The sequence below is a fragment of the Oncorhynchus mykiss genome, chromosome 18 (assembly GCF_057628025.1).
Source record: "Oncorhynchus mykiss isolate SJ-2025 chromosome 18, ASM5762802v1, whole genome shotgun sequence".
Lineage (NCBI taxonomy): Eukaryota > Metazoa > Chordata > Actinopteri > Salmoniformes > Salmonidae > Oncorhynchus > Oncorhynchus mykiss.
In genome coordinates this window covers 25,150,001-25,173,880 of record NC_143039.1, presented here as the reverse complement: position 1 = coordinate 25,173,880, position 23,880 = coordinate 25,150,001, and the positions used below count along the sequence as shown (strand labels likewise).

At 40.5% G+C, this 23,880-nt stretch overlaps 1 protein-coding gene across 1 annotated transcript; it reads right to left on the bottom strand.

The window, feature by feature from the left end:
* Positions 1-13,974: 13,974 nt before the first annotated feature.
* Positions 13,975-18,892, bottom strand: LOC110527364 (POU domain, class 3, transcription factor 3-B). The gene is made up of 2 exons (XM_021608588.3): positions 15,325-18,892; positions 13,975-15,011 (listed from the first exon to the last, which is right to left on the bottom strand). The coding sequence occupies exons 1-2, from the start codon at positions 16,546-16,548 to the stop codon at positions 14,901-14,903; spliced, it is 1,335 nt and encodes a 444-aa protein (XP_021464263.1). The 5' UTR covers positions 16,549-18,892; the 3' UTR covers positions 13,975-14,900.
* Between the last annotated feature and the right edge of the window lie 4,988 nt (positions 18,893-23,880).

Genomic DNA, 23,880 nt, shown 5'->3' with positions numbered 1-23,880 from the left:
AATCACTGTAAAGAAATCAGCAGTCTGACTGAAAGGCTGCGGCGGCAAATTGAGACTATAGTCAAGGGTCCAATCTGGGAGGCATTTTCTCTGTTGATCAGAGGGACCTGGGAACTACTGCTGGGCTCCATAGACATCTGCTCTGGCAATTTCACCACACTGTAGCTTGCAAAGGTTAAACCACTAAAATGTAATATTTGCCTAGAGGGGGTCAAGGCAGAGCAATTACAAGGTACAATCGGCAGGGCTAATCAGCTACTGCGGCACACAGGGGGGGGGGGGGGGGGCAAATAAGCCCTGATCAGAAGACCTGTTCTCCTTTCCTCCCGTGTCTCTGTTTACTTATTAAACCCTGTTCTCATGTTCAAGCCCCCCCCATCAGCCCAGCAGGTACGTTTAGCTCCTGACACTTTTAAATGGGACCACACTTTACTGAAAGTCCTGTTAATCAGTATTGGTGCCCTTTGTGGTAGACAGGGGTCTTAAATAACTATTTTCCAATCTGGCTGGCATTAACACCTATGGTGGAGGATGGGTATTGAGCCTAAGGACTGGAAACAAAGGCATGTTGCCCAGGAGTAGATCTGTAGATCTGTACATGTATGTACTACATGTATGTAGGGTAGACCGGGGCACAGAGTAACAACGAAATAACTCCAATTAGAAACCAGTTAGAAAGCTGTTAATCAACGTGAAAATGATTGGTTAGTGTATCTACACTCCTATGACATTATTATATTTTGTTGTATTGGCAACAAGTCGTTTTGTATTTTTCTGATTATTGACATGTGGAACATCCCCTATGTTTCTAATCATATAGGATTTTTATCCGTAAGAATAAGTATTTTCATTGGTGTAGTTGATTACAATTATTCTTGTATTTTCTCACAACTCAGATTAGATGCAAATTGCAACATTTGTTACTATTAAACCCCTTACCTAAAATTCAATGGTATTTTATATGGCATATAGACACAGTTACATAATGATATAACATTTCACTTCTTTACATCAAGTTTCCCAGCACAACTAAGAGAATACCGTAAAACATAAACACATTCATACTTTTGAATACTAAACGTATCTTATATAAAATATATACATTTTTTACCTAAAAGACTAAATGAAAATTTTCACATATAATTTTCAAATCCAAAAATTGTTCAATTACCCCAATTTTTTTTATTTTATTTTTTTTACAATTGTTCCATTTAACCCTGCAGCCTGTTACAATGAACCCGCCTACATTTTGACTGCCGCCACTTGTAAACGACTGGTATGTCCTAGAAATTTAGTTACCGTGTGCAATGGTAGCTGAGATATGTGTTGTTATATTATGAATATTATGAATCTAACTCAGATAATGTTTCATAAATAGGCAAAAGACCGAAACTGTTACTTTGTGCCCCGGTCTCCCCTACATGTCAGCTCATTATCACATCATTGAAGGGGGTGGGGGCAATAATCTTTCACTGTTGTTTTCATGCCTACTCTTTGACACCAACGTGGTAATGAGTGTGTATCAGCACCAGCATTAATGTATAATACAGTACCACTGTCTGGTGTACAACACTTTTCAACAAGGCTCAGGAACAATTACTGGTAATTAAATATGTGCCAGTTACTGAAAAATATAATTATGTCCTTGGTGTATAACACCAATTAATTACTTTGATTTCAGCGAGTAGCAAAGCTCTTTAAACAACGGTGCGTGCTGATTCATATAGAGCACATACTTAAAAACGGGCATATTCTGTTAGTTATTTAGTATCTATGTGATAGAGATGTGCTCCTAACAGAGAAGAGTAGACCAGAGGTAAATCTGTAACATTATGTATCTATGTGATAGAGATGTTCTCCTAACAGAGAAGAGTAGACCAGAGGTAAATCTGTAACATTATGTATCTATGTGATAGAGATGTGCTCCTAACAGAGAAGAGTAGACCAGAGGTAAATCTGTAACATTATGTATCTATGTGATAGAGATGTTCTCCTAACAGAGAAGAGTAGACCAGAGGTAAATCTGTAACATTATGTATCTATGTGATAGAGATGTTCTCCTAACAGAGAAGAGTAGACCAGAGGTAAATCTGTAACATTATGTATCTATGTGATAGAAATGTTCTCCTAACAGAGAAGAGTAGACCAGAGGTAAATCTGTAACATTATGTATCTATGTGATAGAGATGTGCTCCTAACAGAGAAGAGTAGACCAGAGGTAAATCTGTAACATTATGTACATTCATTGGAATATTTTCTTAACCATTTTTTGTTTGCCAAAAAAGTTACAAGTAGTTCATTTGTGATGTGTCACATTAGAATGACGTCACTAGTCTAAATGTATTTGTATTTACTTAACTAGGCAAGTCTGTTAAGAACAAATTCTTATTTACAATTTTTTGAACATTATTACGACGGCCTACCCCGGCCAAACCCTAACCCGGACGACGCTGGGTCAATTGTGCGACGCCCTATGGGACTCCGGTTGTGATACAGCCTGGAATCAAACCAGGGTCTGTAGTGACGCCTCTAGCACTGAGATGCAGTGCCTTAGACCGCTGCGCCGCTCGGGAGTCAAAGACAATACCTGGTCATCTTATGATCTTTCATACTTATTTGGTCCTTTATTGACCAATCTGCCTCCCCCGGCTTCTCCAGGTGTACTGCACACTACTAGACATGTGACTTCCCCATTCATGCCTCTCTATACAGATGACACAGTCTACGCTGCAGACTGCCATCCTCTGGTGCTGCCCAGCTGGCAGAGACACAGGACTAACACTGGTCCTATTCACACTCTAACCCCTCCCTCCCTCCCTCTCTCCTTCCCCCTTTCCCTTCTTCCCTCCCTCCCACTGTACAGTCGCTGAAGGACCAGTGTGGTTGCTATTTACCGATGACTGAAAAGGATGGTAAAAATGTCACTCCATCATGAAGAGTGAGTTGTGCTCCTACCTCATGTCTTTCAGAGGATTGGTCATTGAATACGTACTGTGTAAATCCAGGGCATAGGTCATGACCTGATGCCAGCGTATAAACATTATAGACGTAAGCTAGCAAGGCAACACGATTTCAAACTCCATATCCTCTCTGGTGTGGAGTTGAAACTACATGTGTGTAATATCCCTCAAAGCTCCCTATACCTACGCAACCAGAAACTCACATTCTTATGCAAATATTCTATGTGTAGTTCGTAGAACAGAACTAAAGAACCAAAGAGAGGTGAGAATGCATGAATTAACCACAAACTATCTTTGGGCCTGAGGCCTTAATACCTAACTTGAAAATACCGGTGTCCAACCATTAGTAATCTATTCAATCCCCAACCTATAAATGGTTACACAGCAACCCCTCTGAGGCAAAACCCACCAGATTCTCTCTGCTTTCAATCTAACTCTGGTTAATGAGATACAGAGTCACATTCCCTCTCTCCTCATCTCTCTCTCTCCCTTTCAAATTTTCTCTGTCACTCTCTCTCTCCCTTTCACATTTTCTCTCTGTCTCCCTCTCTCTTCATCTCTCTCTCTCTCCCTTTCACATTTTCTCTCTCTCTGTCTCCCTCTCTCCCTTTCACATTTTCTCTCTCTCTGTCTCCCTCTCTCCCTTTCACATTTTCTCTCTCTCTCTGTCTCCCTCTCTCTTCATCTCTCTCTCTCCATTTCACATTCCCTCTCTCCTCATCTCTGTCTCCCTTTCACATTTTCTCTCTCTCCATTTCACATTTTCTCTCTCTCCATTTTCTCTCTCTCCATTTCACATTTTCACTCTCTCTCTCTCTCTCTCTCTCTCACTCTCTCCATTTCACTTTTTTTTCTCTCTCTCTCTCTCTCTCTCGCTCTCTTCTCTACCTTTCACACATCTCTCTCTCTCTCTCTCTCTCTCTCTCTCTACCTTTCACATTTTCTCTCTCTCTCACTCTCTCCCTTTCACATTTCCCCTCTCTTTTTCTCTCTCTGTCTCTCTCTCTTTCTCTCACTCTCTCTCTCTCTCTCTCTCTCTCTCACTTTCTCTCTCTCTCACACTCTCTCTCTCTCTCTCTCTCTCTCTCACTCTCTCTCTCTCTCTCTCTATCTCTCTCTCTCTCTCTCTCTCTACCTTTCACATTTTCTCTCTCTCTGTTTCCTTTGGGTCTCAGAGTATACAGTAATTATATCTGCCAGCTTGCTCTAGCCTCCTGCTCCCATGGTTTAATCCATGCATGTATGCAAACGCACATGTCTCCTCAAACAATCAGCATGTCACTAGTGCATGTGTGAGGCTGCGTTCTTGTGAAGGGTGTGTGAGTGAGTGAGTGAATGTGTGTGTTTGAGTCTGTGCATATAGTATGCGCCTGTTTTGGCATGTTTGTACGTGTTTGCGTGTTTGTGCATATATGCGTACTTGTGTGTGTGTGTTTGTGTGTGTGTGTGTGTGTGTGTTGAGGATGGCCAGTTCTACATCTTTGTGTGTGTGTGTGTGTGTGTCTGTCTGTCTGTCTGTCTGTCTGTCTGTCTGTCTGTCTGTCTGTCTGTGTGTGTGTCTCACGCGAGGCCTCGCTCTTTGCGGTCTAAGTATTATTGACAAATCCATCACAGGCAGTGATGCATCGGCTCCCGGCTCGCCCCGCAGGACTCAGGGGCTGTCGCTGACATGCTGTCACCTTGGTAACTGCTGCCCAAGCGAACGGTCTGCTGGGATAGCTGACCTCTGTTGGCGGGCCGCCGTGAGGCAGCGGCAGGCGGGCGTGTGGCAGGGGATGTCACCGCGACCGGACCTCCTGAGGACGGGCCCTTCATGGTCCCAGCCATCGATCCATCAGCCCAGCCTCCTCCATGTCCCCGTCACTGGCCAGACCAAACCAGACCCTCTCTGGATACATTGATTCCAGTCAAACGTGAGAGAGGGAGGGAACTGTTTAGCATTTTGGGGCCAGACAGACAGGCAATGGTTGCAGGTAGCCTAGTGGTTAGAGTGTTGGACTTGCAACCGAAAGTTTGCAAGATTGAATCCTTGAGCAGACGAGGTAAAAATCTGTTGTTCTACCACTGAACAAGGAAGTTAACCCACTGTTCCTAGGCTGTCATTGAAAATAAGAATTTGTTCTTAACTGACTTGCCTAGTAAAATAAATCAAATAAAAATTGATTTCAATGATTAATTTGAAACTTTGTTGTGCACAGTTCAGGGATCCTTAAATTGAGATTCGAGTGTTAGGTTTTTTTATTTGTAGTGAATTGATTTGGTTTGGTCTGAAGAGTATAATGTTTCGATTTTTAACCAATATCCACACAGTGAGATGTTTATTTATGATGGAAACTTTCTATTCTCTTGTCTATGTGAAATTGCAGTTGAGAATTTTTTTTTGTTTGTCAACACTTTTTAAAGAATGCATTTAAAAAAAGAATAATATTTGTTTGGCCCTAGGCAGGCATCTGGACTAGTTCTCATTGTGAAGTATGAACAATATTCCCGAAGGGCGCTTTGAAGCGTTATTCATTGGCACTGGCCTGCTGTGGTTGTGGGCGTCAGTTGTTTGGAATGCTCCGTTTTGTGTGGAGCAGCCATCGGACACAAGGTCTGAGGCCGTAGATCGCCTGAACATCCTCTCTCTGCTGCGTATTGATATCTGAGAACCAAACCACATGTGGTGGTGAGCCTGGCTGAATACGCGACGCTTACTAGTTAAATGACAGCTGACCTTGGTTCAAATACTATTTCAAATATCGCAATTACTTTCACATACATTCGAAGTAAGTTCTCAGATATTTTTTATTTTAAAAGAGAAGTGGTTTAATATTTTAATGTATTTGGAAATACAAATACAAAGTATTTGAAATGCTCAAATACACTGACTCAAATAGCCTACACGACCATGCATTTAATCCAGGTATTTGAAATACCTGTCAAACACAATTTAGCAGACTTTTTTTTATTTTTCAATAAAATGTTATAACCACTCAAATACTCAAATAAAAGTACTTGCTTTGTTCAAAAAATGGTCCCAGGTCTGAAGGACAGAAATAGATACTAGATGTGATCAACAATCTATTAACTCAGAGGCATAATTCATCAAGTTATATGTCGAAATATGCAGTGGTTTAATTGGCTTGTGGACCAAAGTGTGCACTGTAGACTTAAAGAGTTATCATATTGTGGTTTGAAAATACTAAACACACAATGTATAGAGATAATCTGGTTGTCATTATTGAAACTGTCTGGGTTCTTTCCCTTGGTGGACATAGTTAGTTTACACACAGTGAAACCACCACTGACCTTATGTGTACCCTATACCTTACTCACATGCTGGGCCTGTTGGAAAGAAAACAACATCTTGATAAACAATGCCATCAGACATCCTCTCACCCCCATTAAATCAGTTTCCTGAAAAGGAGATGACATCATCAGAGCTATGATGTCATCCAGAGGACTCGGGTCTTGTAGGACTGTGTCGCCCTCAACTGTCCCACTCCCTCCTTAGTGGAGATGTCCAACCCTCTGGAGAGGTTTGGTAAGGAGAGGAGAGAAGTGGGCAGAGAGGAGAGTAGGAGAGTAGGGAATGACTGGTCAACAGCTGACTTTGATGATAAAACGCAGAGAACACAGAGGAAGAAAGGAGAGTGGGAGCTGTACAGTAGTTTGGTATATTGTCGTTTTACTGTATCTTACGACGCGGGTTGAAACTGTAATGGTAAAACTCTGTTTATGGAAGTGGGTATGAGACACACTAAGGCCCCTCCAGACATAGGTGATTTAACTGTGTTGTGCAGAAAGAAGTGAATGAGAGGGTCACCCCACTCTAGCGTAGGCTATCTAACAATAACATCAGGTTGGTCAAACATGCATGTGATTTCAAGTCCTCTGTATTTAATATATTCCTAAAACAATCCTAAAAAAAACATTTTTTGTATCTTGTGGAAGATAAGAATATACAAAGTTAAATTGGATGAAATGTATAGGCCTACTTTAAATACAATTATTTGCATGGGAAAGACATCCAAAATTGAACGAAATCTCCAGTCTTGAACGAAATCAAACTTACATAAAAAACTAGCCTAACAATTACATTTAAGGGGAAAAGTTCGAGATAAGATCAATTCACGCATCATGACAAACAATTAGGCTCAACCTGTTGCAATTTTCAAACAAATTAAAAGTCAGAGAAAGTACATGTTTAAAATGATGTTGTTATTAATGTCTCGTGCATAGCAGCAACGTTGTTTTCCCGAAACGTTCAGGGCAAGAGGTCTGTCTATACGTAGGCTACTATAACTCTCAGCGAATATTGTGATACATTTAAAATCAGGATTCGCTACATACGAATCCTCACGAATCCCCACAATATCGTATTATTAACGTAGCCTATATGATAAATATAATTTGTGTTTAAACAATGACGAAAACAGTTGACTTTCATTGATTAAAACAGTTGACATATTTAATATAATGCGCACATAAAGCGCACAAAGACATTCAGAGTAGCCTAATTTGTAAATGAATGTTCCCACTTGAAAATCTTGTTTTTATCGTGGTCTTTCCAATATCATCATTATTATCTGTATGCAATACTGTTTTTTTCTTAATTGTAGGAAACTAAATGAAAAGCGTCTTCATTTTGCAGAATATTAGACCCAGCTATTAATTCCAGCAGATGGCGCTGTAATGTCATAGAAGCTTGGAGAGCCACATTTACCCCCAAATCCATTTCATACATCAAAGAGATGAATAATAAAATAATACATATTTGAAGTTATTTTCATAACATAGCGATATTTTCTACTACAAGAAATTTGACATGAGACGAAACAATCCACAGCAAATACGTGGCTTTGTTGTAGTTTCATGGCTGTATATGAAGTGCATCGAGGAAAAGTGATAAACGTTGGTATAATTTTTGGGGGAAAATTTGAAGCTTGCGCATGATCTGAAGTTGGATTCTCATCTGTATATTTGAAGCATGACATGTTTCCTTGTATCAAGTAAAGTACCAGTTTAGTAATAATAATAAAACAGCTGCTGTTGAACGCATTATAAAGATGAATTTACTATTAATCATTATAATGGTAGGCCGAAGGCAAAACGGATTTAGGCTAAGTTTTTTCTCGACTTAAACAAAACAAATTGAAGACATCTTTTATCACATTTAAAATGACATGCCATTAATATTCCTGCCAAAGCTTGATAAAGTTCTGTATTTAAACCCACCCTATAGATGTATCCAAAGTTTACTGATACATCTCAATATGTCAAAAACAGATGCAACAGACCTGATGAGGAAGAGAGTGCGGCGAGTGTCCATTCAACCCCCCCCCCCCCCCCCCCCCCCCAAATTCTGTACACTCCAATATATTAAATCTTACCTCTGTGCAGATGACGTCCTGAATGCCCATACATCAGATGTATAGATGCTGTAGGAGGTTGGCGAGGTTGGTGAATGAAGCCATGCGTGCGTGACTGCGGGTATGTTTGTAATGTAGCAGGATCTCACGCACGGCTCTTCGTGGGCTGAAAGTGGGTTACCATAAATCCCGCGGTTCAACTTGGGTGAGAGACCTTTGTAGGGCAGACCAAAGCCGAGTCCTCCTCGATTATTTCACAATGGTCAAGTTGTCTTATCCTCATCGAGGAGTATGAAGGGATGGAGTATGAAGGGATGAGTGTGACTGGGTGATGTGCACTTTGTCTTCTTTACGGTGCCTGACCTGCAACTGACAAGACTTGTCAACTGTTCGTCCAGTTACATCTAGCCACTGTATTTTCAGGTTGTTGGATATGTCAACCTATTTCTTTAAACGTGAATCAATACCGCGTCTTGAAACAGAAGAAGGAAGCGGACAATAGATCAACTTGGTCTATTTCATTGTCTATATTTGTTGACTGTTCGTTACTTTTTGTGTCTCACACACGTTTAGATGCATGTGCATAGGGCCGGTGTTTAGTAGGGCTACATTTGAATTGCATGACAAATTTTAAAATAAAACATTAAAGTCGGAGAAATCTGTTTGTATTGTTGACAGGCGGATCAGATACTGAAGCATGTTAGTTTCGAGTACTTAGTTAAACAGACTCTATTCTACCCATCCGTTGTGACCACGAAACCCTGACCTTCACGATTCATAGAAAGGAAACCCCAAGAGTCGCGTCACCGCCATACATATTTTAAAGCGTCCTCCTCCATTCTTGCCGGTGAGAATGTCAGGTCGGGTAGGCACGAGGCAGTCGGAATTAGGAATAGGCACCCCGCGTGCAGCACATCATGCCAATCCGTGGAATTCAATCTGTGCTTTGTACGGTCCAATCTCCGGACCCTCGCTGTCAGAATGCCGAGTGATAAATGATATATAGTAGACCTATATTATGTATATGTGGTTATTATCGTGCAATTACATGTCCACCTTTTCCGTTTTAATTTGGTTCTAAATACCTGTAAGTGAAGTCCAATAACCTACATGTTATAGGCAGGGATGAGGCCATAAGAAGTTGCAACGTTTATATTATATTAACTATGTATACATCTTCATGGCTTTGAATCAGTCACACATTAACGGACCCTGTATATAGGTTTCTTACTTCTCATGTTCTTCTTATTTCATATTTTTATTTCTCGTGTTTTTGTTCTACCTTGTTATTTTTTAGTACTACATCGATATTGATTACTGCATCGTTGGTTTTAGAGTTTGCAAGAAATACATTTCACTGTACTTGTGCACGCGACATTAACAACTTGAAACGAATGCAAAATTATAATAAAATGTGCTACTGATTAGCCTATTGTATAATACATGCATAATATAATATTGTAGATATATACAACGCAATGCCTTTGTGCTCAAGTTACTCTTCAAAACAAATTAAATCATAAAATCAATCATCACAATTGTGAACGTTTTTGTTATAATATCCTTGGTTACATCATTTTAAGTTGATTAAAGGATTTATCTTTCACTTTCTGGAGAATAGGATGGTTACCTGCAGGCAATGAAATGCATATAAGGAATATCAAACCAACCCGTTTTAGAGGGAGACACTGGGTCTGTGCCCGCAGAAAGGGAAACAGGAAGTTTCTGTCGTCAAGGGCCATCTCTGATGAAATGGAGCTTCATGTGGAAGTATTGACATAATATAACATAACCATGGGAAGCACCCTATTACAACGACCATTAGACTTGGCCTACTGAAAAAGAGCTGGGCTAAGGGATTTACAAATATATATTAGCAATAGAACAAAAGACCTAAGAAGAAGTTCAGTTTGGAAGGAGACGTCATGACTCGTAAGAGATTAGGAATATATCAAATAAATATACATTCGATTTTATCATCACATCAGTCAAGAGCAGAACTTGAGGGGGCTTAGATTTTTTTGTGTGGTGGAATCTATATCACCGACAGAAGACTACAATTTTCGCAACAGGATATGAACTATAGGCCATCGAGGAAGCCTCCCCATGGAAAACAACGCCGGTTTAATGCATATTCATGTGGACGGCACGTGGGAGGAGTAGAATGCGAGGGAAAAGATGGTGTGGGTCAAATGTTGACTGGGATATTAGACTTCCAAGGAATTCAAAACACTATACGTGCTTGCATAATAGAACCGATGTTTGTGAGAAATAAACCTAAACTAAACCATATGAAACACTTTAGTATAGAGGAAATGTATTCCTCAGTCTGCTATGACGTAATAACAATGTTGAGATGATGCACACAGATTATAACATATTTGGCCTAAACGTCTAATGAGTCTAAGAGGACAATCTGAAGAATCCGGCTATTTCTCAATTTGTTGTGTTATGTTGTTGTTTTTCGGTCTTTGTTGTTGATATGTGTCACCCAAATCTACCTATCAGCTGTCCATAACGTTGCCATTCGTTATGCTATTCCCATTGTTGCGCCGTGACTGAACGGATTTATTCTGAAGTGCAGAGAAAGTGTTGATATTTGAATAATGAATCCAAAAACACTCAACGTTAATCTGCCACAGACTGTAAACCTAAACTGGGCGCATAGATGGACTTGCGGACGGACATCTAACCAAATCAAAAACGTCGATGAACATTTCTGCTACCACTGAATGGCTTGATCTGGTGGCGAAACAAATATTCTCTATGAAAAAGGCCTTATGGTGAACCCCATTGTGTTGAGAGAATGTCCAAACTGCAGGGCTTTGGGGTGACGGGGGGCCTCCCCCTTTAACCCGGGTAACAATTGTTCACGATTTAAAAGAGAAAGTTACGCTGCCATACAGATTCCACAACGAGAAATATCCTTATGCGTTATGGAGACAAAGGACTAGGCCAGGGTATTGGCCACCAGGTTTTGAAGACCCATGAAATGCTGAGCGAACAGGCTGGCTGGGCGAGAGAGAGTTTGTGCATAAAGCAAATTAAAACCCCAGTTATATTATTTTGTAAGTCTTTACATGTCACACTGTAAAATATAAATATTATAATTGTCTATTAATGTGGATCATTTGGAACCCTTCACACAGACAAATAATGCTACACAAGCACTTTTCCCATGCATGAATGGCAAACGCACAATGCACTAAGTTTGCATAATGGTTATAATTAATTTACTATTAAGCAATGCAGGTAATAATCCCTATACTAGACCCATAACGCAGTAACATCGATTCAGATCAAAATCATTTTGCAGACGTGGGAAACATCACACACATCATGTGACATTTTCACATTTCGAATGTGGGCAATAAGCCCCAGATGATCAAATATGAAGAATATGCAAAATAATATAGATTTCCTGGACCTATTATATATTGTGTTATATCATGCCCCACCCATTTATTGGATTGGAATTATTGACAACAAAATTTAGTCAATGGGTTATCCCTCTTGGGGATATTGGGTGCGTTGGTGGCGTAAAGTTGTTTAGGCCTATATGGATGGACGCGTGTGCTCACAATTATCTTGGCTATTTGAAATATCCAAACGAAACATATTCTTACTTTTTGTATGCTTGTCTTAAATGATCCTACTTTTCTTTATAGGCATTTATGGAAAGTGCATATTGCAAGTGGAAGCTATCCAATGCTACAAAAATATTTGTGTAGTATTCAGTTCGAACCAAACTGCATGCGTCTATAATCAGAACGTTGGCTATAGCCACCCATTTCTCTGGGATTTCATGGATTCGAATGACCAAATCTACCCGCGTGTCTGACTGGCACTTTTATTAATGAGGACAAAGGAAAGTGATGCATACTTCTTCTATAACGTTGAATTCAGTTGCTAAGCAACTAGTGTATGGGAAATCATCCGCGAAATTTAAATCTTCGAGCGTGGATAGTGCATTTAGCTGAATAGTCTACTTGCGAAAAAGTTGGAGAGCCGAGTGCATTTCCAAGCTATAGGTTTCGTCCTAATTTCAGTCTTAAGAAATCGAAATAGTTTATATAGGCTACAGTGTAGCATAATTTATATGCGTAGCATGCACTATTATGCAAATAGAGATGTAACCTATCCACAGGCCTATAGGCCTAAACTGGACCAAAGTCACACAACATAGAACAAACATGCGCAAACCTTATAGGTATTGCTTTCTCAACGCTAATGTCAATTTTACACAACAAAAGCTAATTCAAACATGGTAAAACGCCATTATTGTATCTATTTGTATTTCGTTGGCTCCAATGTCCAATTTGATAGGCCTAATCAATGTCCAACTCATTGCCCAAAAGCCTGGTGTCAATGTGAAATCGCAAAGTTCTCTTTAAGTATTATTTTAAACCATAAACCATAAAATCTGTCAACGCCAAGACTACCATACTTTGAGGGTAACCTGCTATATTTAGACTAGCTATGCATTAGGTCAGCATCATGCTTGTTGTGATGTCATCACACTAATGAGATTTATGTTTAATTTAAATCATCTCAAAAGGATGTTTACAATAATGGGAATTCGGAAGCAATAGGTTATAGTCACTGAAAAACGAGTTGTCCATGCACCCTGCGCCATCCCATGCAAGAGCATATTTACACCATAGGCCTACAAGGAAAACATAAACAGTGTAGGATACAGTCATCACTTTGCAACTAAAAAGTAGAATATCCAATGCCAAAACTCTAATAATGTAATGATATGGATAGTATACAGTGTGTTCACATGCGCATGCATGTGCGTGTGTCAGATGAAGAATCTTGACCGTATGTGCATATTTGCAAAATAATAATACTGTTTCTCAAAACATAACTAAGGCCCTTGAGATATAACTTTCACTCTGAATATATGAATACACTGGCGCATGAAAACAATAACACGAAAATATATAGACTATACTGCTTTGAATCGAATCGTCTTACTCCTATACTGACGTAGGGCGAATGATCAAATATTTTACAAACAATGTCAGTAGCAACATCTACCTTTATGTTTGTCTGTAAAACATGACGCACATCTCCGGTGAGATAGGCCTACAGCATTCACCAGAGCTATGGAATAAGATCGGCAAGATCCCCCATATTGGGCATACTGAGGAAGTGTCACGCGGTGGATGTAAACAAACGCATAGACCGCACTTTGAGTGACTAGTCGTCTACGGACTAATTATAGGGCTAGATGATGCAAATGCTACATTATCAATAAAGTTATCGGATGCTACATAATCAATAAAGTTATCGGATGCTGCTGCTATGATGAAGGTGGAGAAGCGAATTAGTTAAAGATAAATATGAATTGTGAATAAATCAAATATAGCCCGGTGAAATTGTCAACTATAATTCCCTATGGGGCTCCAATAACATTGACAGTGGAGATGCACAGAGGTTCAGCGTTCGATATAACATAGGCCTATTTTCCTAAACTATAGTATTTTTTGTATACTTATGTTATGCAAATCTGTGACAAAAGTAGTTGGAACAAGAACAATCGGCAATTTCTCTGCGTTAACCTTTCTCACATCAAATAATATCACGAATGCATGCCTTGTTTCATAAACAAACGTAGCTAAATATTACATTCAAATATAAATCTCAAAACACACAATGACGTAATTTCATTCTAACAAATTTATTGGTCTCAATCAGCTCGTAAGGAATCACTACTGAAATTAAATTACAATCAAATTATCACATCAAAATATACCCTTATTACCTAACAACTGTCAATGTCAGCTTATGTTGATTTGTGCTCCTTTTAGAAACGAGAATACAAAAATGAAACAAAACAAATGAAGTCAACAATGAAAACAGGAAAGCAAAACATCTTACACAAAGTTCTGGGGGAAATAAATTACCGTTTGGAATAATTGATATGTATTCCGAATAGAATATTAAAACAAGTCATTTTGATGAAAAATATAAAGTAAATAAGTCAGATCAGCATCTGATCTAATGAATCTATATTGCCGGCTTTACAGAGTCTGTTGTTTATTAAAACCTACCAAAGAATACTGCTTAGAAATGGCAGCATGTATAGTTACATCCACAGCACCCATTCAGTCACACTTGGCAACGGAGAGGAGAAGAATTTCAAATAAGTGCAGCTGAAGATAGTCTTTTCAAATGTCTATTTCTATTTCTTCATTCACGGTGTTCAAGTCCCATGAAAAAAAATCCCATTTGAAAAAAAGAGGTGATCTTTTAGATCAGATGGCGGGGACAGTCCTGGTGAGTTTATATTTTATCGTTAGGCGTGGAGGGCCTCAAAATCCCAATTCCTCTTTGTGAAAATTTAAACCATGCAGTCCTCCCCGCAAAAAATATGTTGGAAGCTTCGTGGATGCCACTCTTCTTCGTATTGATGCTGTTGCAGTTTTTGTTCCTTTGTTAAAGTAGGGGTTTAAAATGTCCCATTTTTAAATATACAAATGCCTGCCTCTTGTCTTTCGCAAATCAGATACAGGGTACAGGGGGAATCTTTTTTAAATTCTAATAGGACTACTTGCTTTGAAATTTCCAGTTGGTGTTGTTAATGCGCCAAAATTACCTGATGGAACGAACTTGTAGTCACCCTCTGGTCGGTCGGTTCACTCGGCCCAGTTAAACTTGCATCTTTTAAGTAATCTACTAAAAAATGTCCCTGAAAGAAAGAGCAGAAGGAACCTTTTAGGTTAAGACATTTCAGGGCTTGGGAGAAGGTTATCGGTGCGTTTTGGGGTTGGGTGGAAAAGGGGGGGTTGTTTTGTTCTGGTGAAAAATATATAACACATTTGCAGTCTTATTCCTATTCCATCACAATCACAGTATCAACAATGTTTTGGCTATCCTGACGATAGTCTGTGTTTTATCAGTTTTAATTTTATATAAAATATTTTTTAGTCTTGTGTTCTGCTCTATGTCTCACTGAACATTCGTTTGCAGTCCATGGAGGGGGGCGGTGTATCTGCACTCACATTGCCGACCTGCGAGTACACATCCTCCGGCGTCTGTGGCACTCCTGGGGGCGTCATCCTTTTTTCCTTCTGTCTCCTATTGCAAAACCACACTCTAACCACTTCTTTCTCCAACTGCAAGTTGTCCGCCAGTGAGGTTATCTCTTGGGCCGAGGGTTTGGGGCATTTCAGGAAGTGGCTCTCCAAAGCTCCCTTCACACTTACTTCGATGGACGTGCGCTTCTTTCGCTTCCTACCTTGTGCCGCTATCTTGTCGATGCTGGTCGGGCTGCCAGTGGTAGAATCCGCCTCCTCCAGCCATTTGTTTAGCAATGGCTTCAGCTTGCACATGTTTTTGAAGCTGAGCTGGAGAGCTTCAAACCGACAAATGGTGGTCTGAGAGAAGACGTTCCCGTACAGGGTGCCCAGGGCCAAGCCCACGTCCGCCTGCGTAAAGCCTAGTTTGATCCGGCGCTGTTTGAACTGCTTGGCGAACTGCTCCAAGTCGTCCGAGGTCGGTGTGTCCTCGTCGGAGTGCTGGTCGTGGCTGTTCACCCCTCCGTGGTGTTGCTGCTGGTGATGCGGATGCTGGTGGTGATGGTGGTGATGGTGGCTGCCGTGGTCCAGCTCTGGGGTGTCCCCCCTTACCAGACCCGGGTGCACCAGGCTCTGGCTCCCTGGTTGACTGAGCATTCCATTCACCGTGAAGCCCCCGGGGTTGGAGTAGATCAGCGACTGCTGCTGCTGCTGTCCCCCTGATATCGAGTTGAGGTGAGCCGCAGTTGTGCTCCCCCAAGCCCCTGCGTGGGTTTGATGAGGACCTAGGTGTGGGGGCCTGTGGTGCAACGCGGTGCCCGTGTGTAGATCGTCTCTTCCCGAGTTGTTTTTCACGTCCTGCTGCTGAGGGCTGCCTGTCATACCGACGGGACTCGACGACCAATGCGATCCGGCTTCGGCTGCTGCTACAGCGGCTGCAGCTGCCGCAGCGGCGGCGTGCGGCAGGGATGTCACCCACTGATGAGCATGGCTCAACATATGTCCTCCGTTGCTCGCTGCCATAGCTCCCTGCATGAAGTCACTCTGTACCATCTTTACTGTGGGGTCTCCCCTGTACCCACCAGACACCGAGGTAACCGCAGCACTGCCCGGCTGCATACCACCGCCTCCAGAGTCAGAATGCACGATCGAGCCGGACGAGAGGATACTATTGCTGGACAGATAGGGGTTGGAAGCCGCGGTGGCCATTCCGTTAACCCTTATGAATATGTTTGTTGATTACCCCCCTCCCTTTTTCAGTTACTTTTTTCGAGCAGGCAAATTGTATCTCATGAATTATTCAAACTTTAAAAGTCTGGGTTGTATTTTGGCAAATACCATTGACTTGTTCTGCAAACGCCAGAAGAATAAAAAAGGATAGCAAAAATGAATTTAAATCCGTATTTGTTGTGTTTACTGCATTTATGTATTTCAAATAGAAATGGATAAAATAGCGATGAATAAAAATCCAGGTTCTCAAAAGCAGTTTGAAACCATGTGCAGTCCGTCAATAAAGTTTTGTCGTATTTAGAACGTCTGAGAGTTCAAATTAAAATACACAGAAAATATATATTTGCTCCAACAAACTTCTAGTGGTCGAAGAAATGTAGCAATTTCTCCACGAAATACAAAGTCCCAGTTTATGTTCCTATTGCAGGAGAGAAAAACACAAGCACTGGCTCCTTGGTTCTTTTGAAATTTAGCCGCTGAGATTTCTCCCTTGTTGCTTTATTCTTTTCTTTCGCCGTTCCTTTTATAGTACTGTAGAGTCTTTCTCTTTGTTCTGTTTTGATGTGTATAAACCTGCCAAACCGCTAACTCCCGCTGAAGTACAATCCAGTATTACAGTGCACGGCGATGGCTGCAAGCCTCTTCTCCCATTCGCTTGTTCGGTCTCTCCCTCTCTCGCTCTCTCTCCTTCTCTTTCTCTTTCTGACAGTTCGCTCAGTCCCTCCCTCAAAGCTCGAGGACACACGAATGTTTACCCTGTGCCAAGCGTGCGCACATCGTCCACGTCTCGCCCCCTTCAAATACGAGGAAGTCGAGTGCAAGACTCCCGTTGATTGGATACCCGGGATATGATTGACAGGTCTCGCCAGCCTCGCTTGAGGCGCGAAAACCTCCTTCCGGCCGTTGCAATTGGCTGGTTTTTAATTCAATCCAAATAAATAAATAAATGAGCAAATTAATACAAAATAAAGGATAGAAATAAACAAAAACATATCTGATGAATGTATTCGTGAGCAATATGGAGCTATACATGAATTATTGTTTATGTGGGTTCTAAACATATTATAACTTTCATATAAATCAGAATAGATTCAACCTTGTCAAAAAACAGAACATGTTTTAAAAATGTTATTGGTGGAAATAGACCTAATGATATATTGGATTTTTCTGCATAAAATATGTTTATATTAGCCTAATATGCATAACAGCGATCACCTAAAATAAACTATTGTAATAGGCTTGGTGGAGATGGGGACCTTTTGTACATTTTGAATGTTGGTGGAGGTCTACAACTGTCATTGTCAATGTGCTGTAGGACAGTAATGCACTTAGTACCTTCACATAACCAGACCATTTATTGTGTGCCCTTGAGAATTTTTTTGAACAATATGACTAGTTGTGTGTTGCCATTTCTGCGCCATTTATCCATAAAACACCATCATATTCAATATTCCTCACGTCTTGCTTGATGGCTGGGCTTTGGTTCATCGGGAGTTAATGGACAAAGGTTGTGGGGATGCGTCCATGCGGAAACAGAACGCATAGGCAACCTCACTGAACCACTGGGAAAGAGAAAGTAGCAACCAAAACAAGAGTAAATTGAGCAGCCCTTGGGGGATTTGCAGGGGGAAAAGTCTGCCTTTTAAATCTGAATACCACAACCAACTAGTCTACGTTTGGGCCCTATAAAATGCGCCTTCTTTTTAGATCACTCCATAACACAGAAATGAATGAGCCTATGTTATGTGGACCCCCCCCCCCCCCCCCCCCCCAGCATATGGATTCACCCAGCAGTGTTAATGAATAAATACCATATATAATATATTGCATCCACTGGCTGAGACGCAGTCACGTTCACGAGGAGCACTAGCAAGGACGCACAGGATTTCAGATTTTCTGCTTGCTTACAGTGTTGGCTACTGTAGAGCAGCTATTGCCAGTATTATTGGCTATTCTTAAAGTTTAGGATAAACCATAATACTGAACCATGACCTTATGTTCGAGATAGGGTCAGAAAGCAGGAAAAAGTATTACGATGATCCTAACCATCTCATGTTGTTTCCTAATAAAACCCACCGTGCCAAAGACTGAGCAGAGATTTTATTGCATATGAGCAAAGATAATAGACTGGTGTAGTTTAGCACATAGTGGATGCCAGAGTTCCTTCATTCCCAGTAGATTTCATTTGGACCCGGCTCAAAACCGAGGAAGCCTCGTGGAGTTGTTTACATTGAATACAGGATAGGGCCGGTGCCATGGGGCCGTCCTTTTATTAATATACAGGGAGGATATCTGTCTAAATTACTGCTATACATTTCAGGTTGCACACTTTCAAAGGGCGGCTAGCGCGTGGTGAGAAACGTGACACCGGGTAATGGGAAGGAAAAACGTTAACTTCCAAAAGATCACCGAAAAGAGTAAACAAATACATTTAATAAAAAATTTCAATGCAGTTCAATGCATGCCGCTAAATTCACTCTCTGTGAAATATGGTGTGCTTATTATGTATTTGTTTATTTTATAAGGTCCCCAAGTTCCCTGCTGGGGAGTTCATTTGTTTTGTATGCAAAAAAGAAAGGGGAAAAAAATCCCCAAGTATAACAAGAGACGAACAGTTAGTGCTGATTTTCATTTGCATAAATTTTCATATATTTTAGTGAAAATAATAGCGGAGCCGAGGAGTGCTCTGCTCAGTTGAGGCAGAGGAAAGAAAATCTTAGGGAGCACCGACTCGAAGGAAAGGAGATGGCCATTAATAGATTACAAATATACATGTAAAGCATTTTTCGACTGTTCTTGGATATAAGGTAAGTCAAATAATATTTGAATTTCCTATACTATCCATACTGGAAGGAAAAGCAATGTAATGTGAACTAGCCTATACCATACCAAACGTATAGCTTTACGAATTTCTAAACACGTATTTTAACGCATTTGATGTCATTTTAGCCCATATGTTATGTCACACTGCCGACATAAACATTTCCCACCTCTAACTCGCATAAAAAACATATATGTTGTTTTTCCCTTTTTGAAACAAAAAATCAATACATGCTTTGTGTTGGCTTTCGCTCCCATGCCTCGCTTTTATAAATAGTGAGCAGACGGTTAAGCTGTGCTGTTTTGTAGTGAATGTCCACTGGAGAAAGTGCAATCAATCAAATTTAAGCAGGATACCCCTTGGTTGAATTCTCTGGGGGAGTCGCATAGGCACCAGTGAATATCAAATCGTTTACATAAATCGATCCCGTGCAGCTGTAGAAAAGTTTGTTTAAAGTTGAGCAACAATAATGACATAACCCACGACTTTAAGTTTAATCAACGGACTAGAATGCATACGAAAACTGATCGAATGAGAGGCTATAGTCTATGTTTTGCTATAGGCTAAGCCTATGAACATATAGCCTATTTGGTTCTGGCTTGCGAAATCATGGAGCTATTCCGAAAGCATATGTAGCCTATAGGTAATCCTTAAAATAACTGAAATTAAAACGATTATATGCAGATGCAGAGATGGACAACAATATTCAGGTTTGCATAAGTCCGCCTGGAATGGTCCTCAAGCAAGTTTGCTTCGAACACAATTGCACGGACATTTTAAAACTAATACCAGTAGCATAACATGCACTATTTTTCTGACTTTTTGTGGTCATCTTCGAATTTCTTCACTTTCCTGCGTTTTTCTCACGGGTTAACAGTGTGTGCCCTCACTGTTAAAGATGCCGTCTCGCGCAGCCCCGCTAAGACCGTTTGTTTCATTGATGGGGAGACATTTCTGAACCCAGCCTTTCTGTTGTCATGGTGAGCCGAATAAAAGAGGGAACACTAGTCGCATTAAGCTATATGTTTGTGCACTGGACTCAAGATGAAAGAGCTGTTGAAGCCAATACCATCTAGCATGCCTATAGCAGAGCCAACAACTCCAACTCCCCTTCTTCTCGGCACCACGGCTATACACGTAGAACCATCTTTACATTACCAACACTGTGACAGACGCTCCCCTCACCTGTGAGCTATTGTTGCGTTAGATAGGGAAATTAAATTGAGTTCATTGTTATCTTTGGGTTAGATCAATATTATCTACCAGCAGGTGTCGCGCTTACTCATGATGGCAGGCCAGCCTTTGTGAGTAATAGTCGCATTATTGTTTTGTTGACTGCGACGCAATTTAAAAAAAGACAGACCTGACTTGATAGAATAGAGAAGCTGAATGACACGATATTGGCCAATAAAACACAATTATAATAGGGAAGAGAAAGAAACCGACTGTATAATTAAGTAACTGGACTCCAAAGGCTTAGCACTAAAATATTGTGCTATCACTAATTTGTTCATTTGTCAATTATATTGAATTACAACAGGCTATACACCTATGTGATGTTCTCACTGATACACACGTTTGATATTAATGTCAATATTTGAAATATCGTGATAATTCTGGGATAGGGAACATCTACCCAGTGTTTTCCTCAAGCAGTAAGCCGATGTGAAACAAAACGAAACCCACATGGCAAACTACTTTTTCCTCACGCGCTTTTCAGTGCATCACTAGAAGTTTAGAAAATAAGCAAGAACCCTGGATTACTTTATAACTCGCTGCCTGCTCCGCCAATAACTGTTGTTTCACATTATGAGTATGCTTTGAATAAACAACATGATTTTTTACATAATGGCAGAAATTAGGTTATATTTTGAAAATCCTTATATTATCTTTGAATTATCGCAAACATTATTTTAAGCCACATATAAATAAATACACACACAATCAACATGATATAGGCATAAGGGTAATGACACTCATGAACAACATTGATTTTATTTACAGAAACAATTTGACGTTAATCAAGTAAAACACATTATACTTGATACAATATCCTAATGTAGGCCTATATTCAGGACTAGGCCTAGCTATGCAAAAAAACGGCTAATATGGGGTTATTATTTCTTATAAGCTTGATTATGCGGGTCATATAGGCCCATAGGTTTGCAGCCAAGCATAAATTAGAATAAACAAGTATTTCAGTGTACCTCGTCGCTAATCGTTGATATATAATGGAATTGTTATTGTACTCAATCAGAAACCACAACAAATAACAAATGAGAACGAGATCCTAGAGAACCTGTCTGGGGAATTAAGCTCCTGTGGGTTCCATGCATGCTTGACCAGCCATTTAACTAGTCTGTATCAACCTCAGAGTATCATCATCATCATCAACATCATACACTATAGAAATAAAACCACGAGGCAATATTAATAACACAAACATAATGTAATTATTCACTATTTATAATACTACATCATGATAATGACAATAATGCGGCTACTTCTATTGATGATATATACCTATATCGGTTTTCACTACTTGCTTACGTTCAACACCAAATCCGAAGACATTAGACTGTACAAATTCTCATAGGCCATTTGCGTATAAACTAGACCCATATTTTGGTGCATATGCATTTATTTGACCAACGTTTTTAGAGGACAGCATATTCTCCATTTCGTTTGGCACTTTTACCTTTGAATTAAGGACATTTAATTACCGACGTCACGAGCTTTCTGTCCAATCCATGCTTTCTGTTAGAAGTAGAAACCTTGTCCATGCACAGTAAGTGTACATAAGAAGAAAAAAAACAACGGCAAGTGGCAATTAAAATCATATGACAGTCTATTACGGTCAACAATGTATTGGTACAATGGTCATTTTAATTAAAGGCCTCCTTAAGGTATACATCATGTATTTGCTTCACTTTGTCCACTAATCAGAAAATACGTTAATAACAGACGTTTAGTGTTCGTGTCAAGCCTAATGTTGATTTAAAGCTAAATCCAACATGGAGTAGGCTAGGCCTAGCACTTTAATGATAATACATCCAGTTAATTAAACCAGGTGCACAGTGAATAACAGCAAGCAGATACAAATATTCTCAATTTGCGACATGGTTGCATTATAGGCTATTAAAACACAATTTGAAGCCTCAAAGTAAACTACACAGGGAATCTATTTCAATTAATATGTACCTATTATGTACTTATTATGACTGTGATATGTGGTTTTCTCACCTCCCTTAAGATGAATGCAGTATAAGGATAAGAACCTCTGATAAATGACTTAAATATGTAATGTAAAGTGTAGTTATTGTATTCTGATTGTATCTGTTCCCTGTGCATTCCTGACCTGTACAGTGCACCTCTCCTCTCAGCCTGGTGTTTAGAGGGATTGGCTTGGCTTGGTCTTCTTCCATGGATCTGTGATGCCCTCCCTCCCTCCCTCCCTCCTTCCCTCCCTCCCTCCCTCCCTCCCTCCCTCCCTCCCTCCCTCCCTCCCTCCCTCCCTCCCTCCCTCCCTCCCTCCCTCCCTCCCTCCCTCCCTCCCTCCCTCCCTCCCTCCCTCATCTGCCTACTACTCATTATTCATAAATATATCAGCTGGCCCTTATTGATTGTGTCTTGTGGATCAGAAGTCAATGTAAATGTCATACTTTGCTTTAAATGGATGTCTAGGTAGCTTCCCAGGGAGAATATTAGAGAATACTGTATACAGCATTTATGGTGGCTTGTCTAGTCATCAATGAATTATTCAATGAGAGGGTTTGTTTTGTATCGTCCTATAATGGCTGTGCTTTTGTTTTCCACTCTAGAGTTGGCCAGTGAGATTGCTGTATTGATCAGCGACAGCAGCAGCATTTTGACATCACCGAAGTGTGTAGTTATAGTATGAAATATTGATTGTGTATCTATTCGACGTGATTGGCCCAGACGTGTCGGTATGGAAAAGGGAACCTTCACATATTTCCAGGGTGATATTTGATAATTTCAAGTGCAGTTGGGGATACTCACCAACTAGAGCTGGCGGTAGTAGGTAAACGGTTATACACAAGTTGACTTCATGAGATCTTGAATGTATACCACAGGATAGGGCTGCCTGGAGAAGGATGGGTTTGGTATGGGGTCTGGTCTGGTCTCTGAACGCATTCAGGCAGGTGTTCGAGCCTACAAAGCCCTCTAGACTGGAGATTGACAGAGGGATGGATAGGATAAAGTGTTACTCTCAGAAGATGGGAAAGAGGGGTGTGTGGGACACGCACACACACGCAGACACACACGCAGACACACACGCAGACACACACGCAGACACACACGCAGACACACACACACACACACACACACACACACACACACACACACACACACACACACACACACACACACACACACACACACACACACACACACACACACACACACACACACACACACACACACACACAGGATTGAAGAGAGAAAGGTGTGTGTGGGTGTGTGTGTGT

Excerpts from the sequence above, each read along its gene's own strand:
- LOC110527364 (XM_021608588.3), bottom strand. The coding sequence starts at position 16,548 with ATGGCCACCGCGGCTTCCAACCCCTATCTGTCCAGCAATAGTATCCTC. Across the intron at positions 15,012-15,324 it reads TGTACTCGCAGGTCGGCAAT|GGACATTTTTTAGTAGATTA; the intron begins GTGAGTGCAGAT and ends TCTTTCTTTCAG.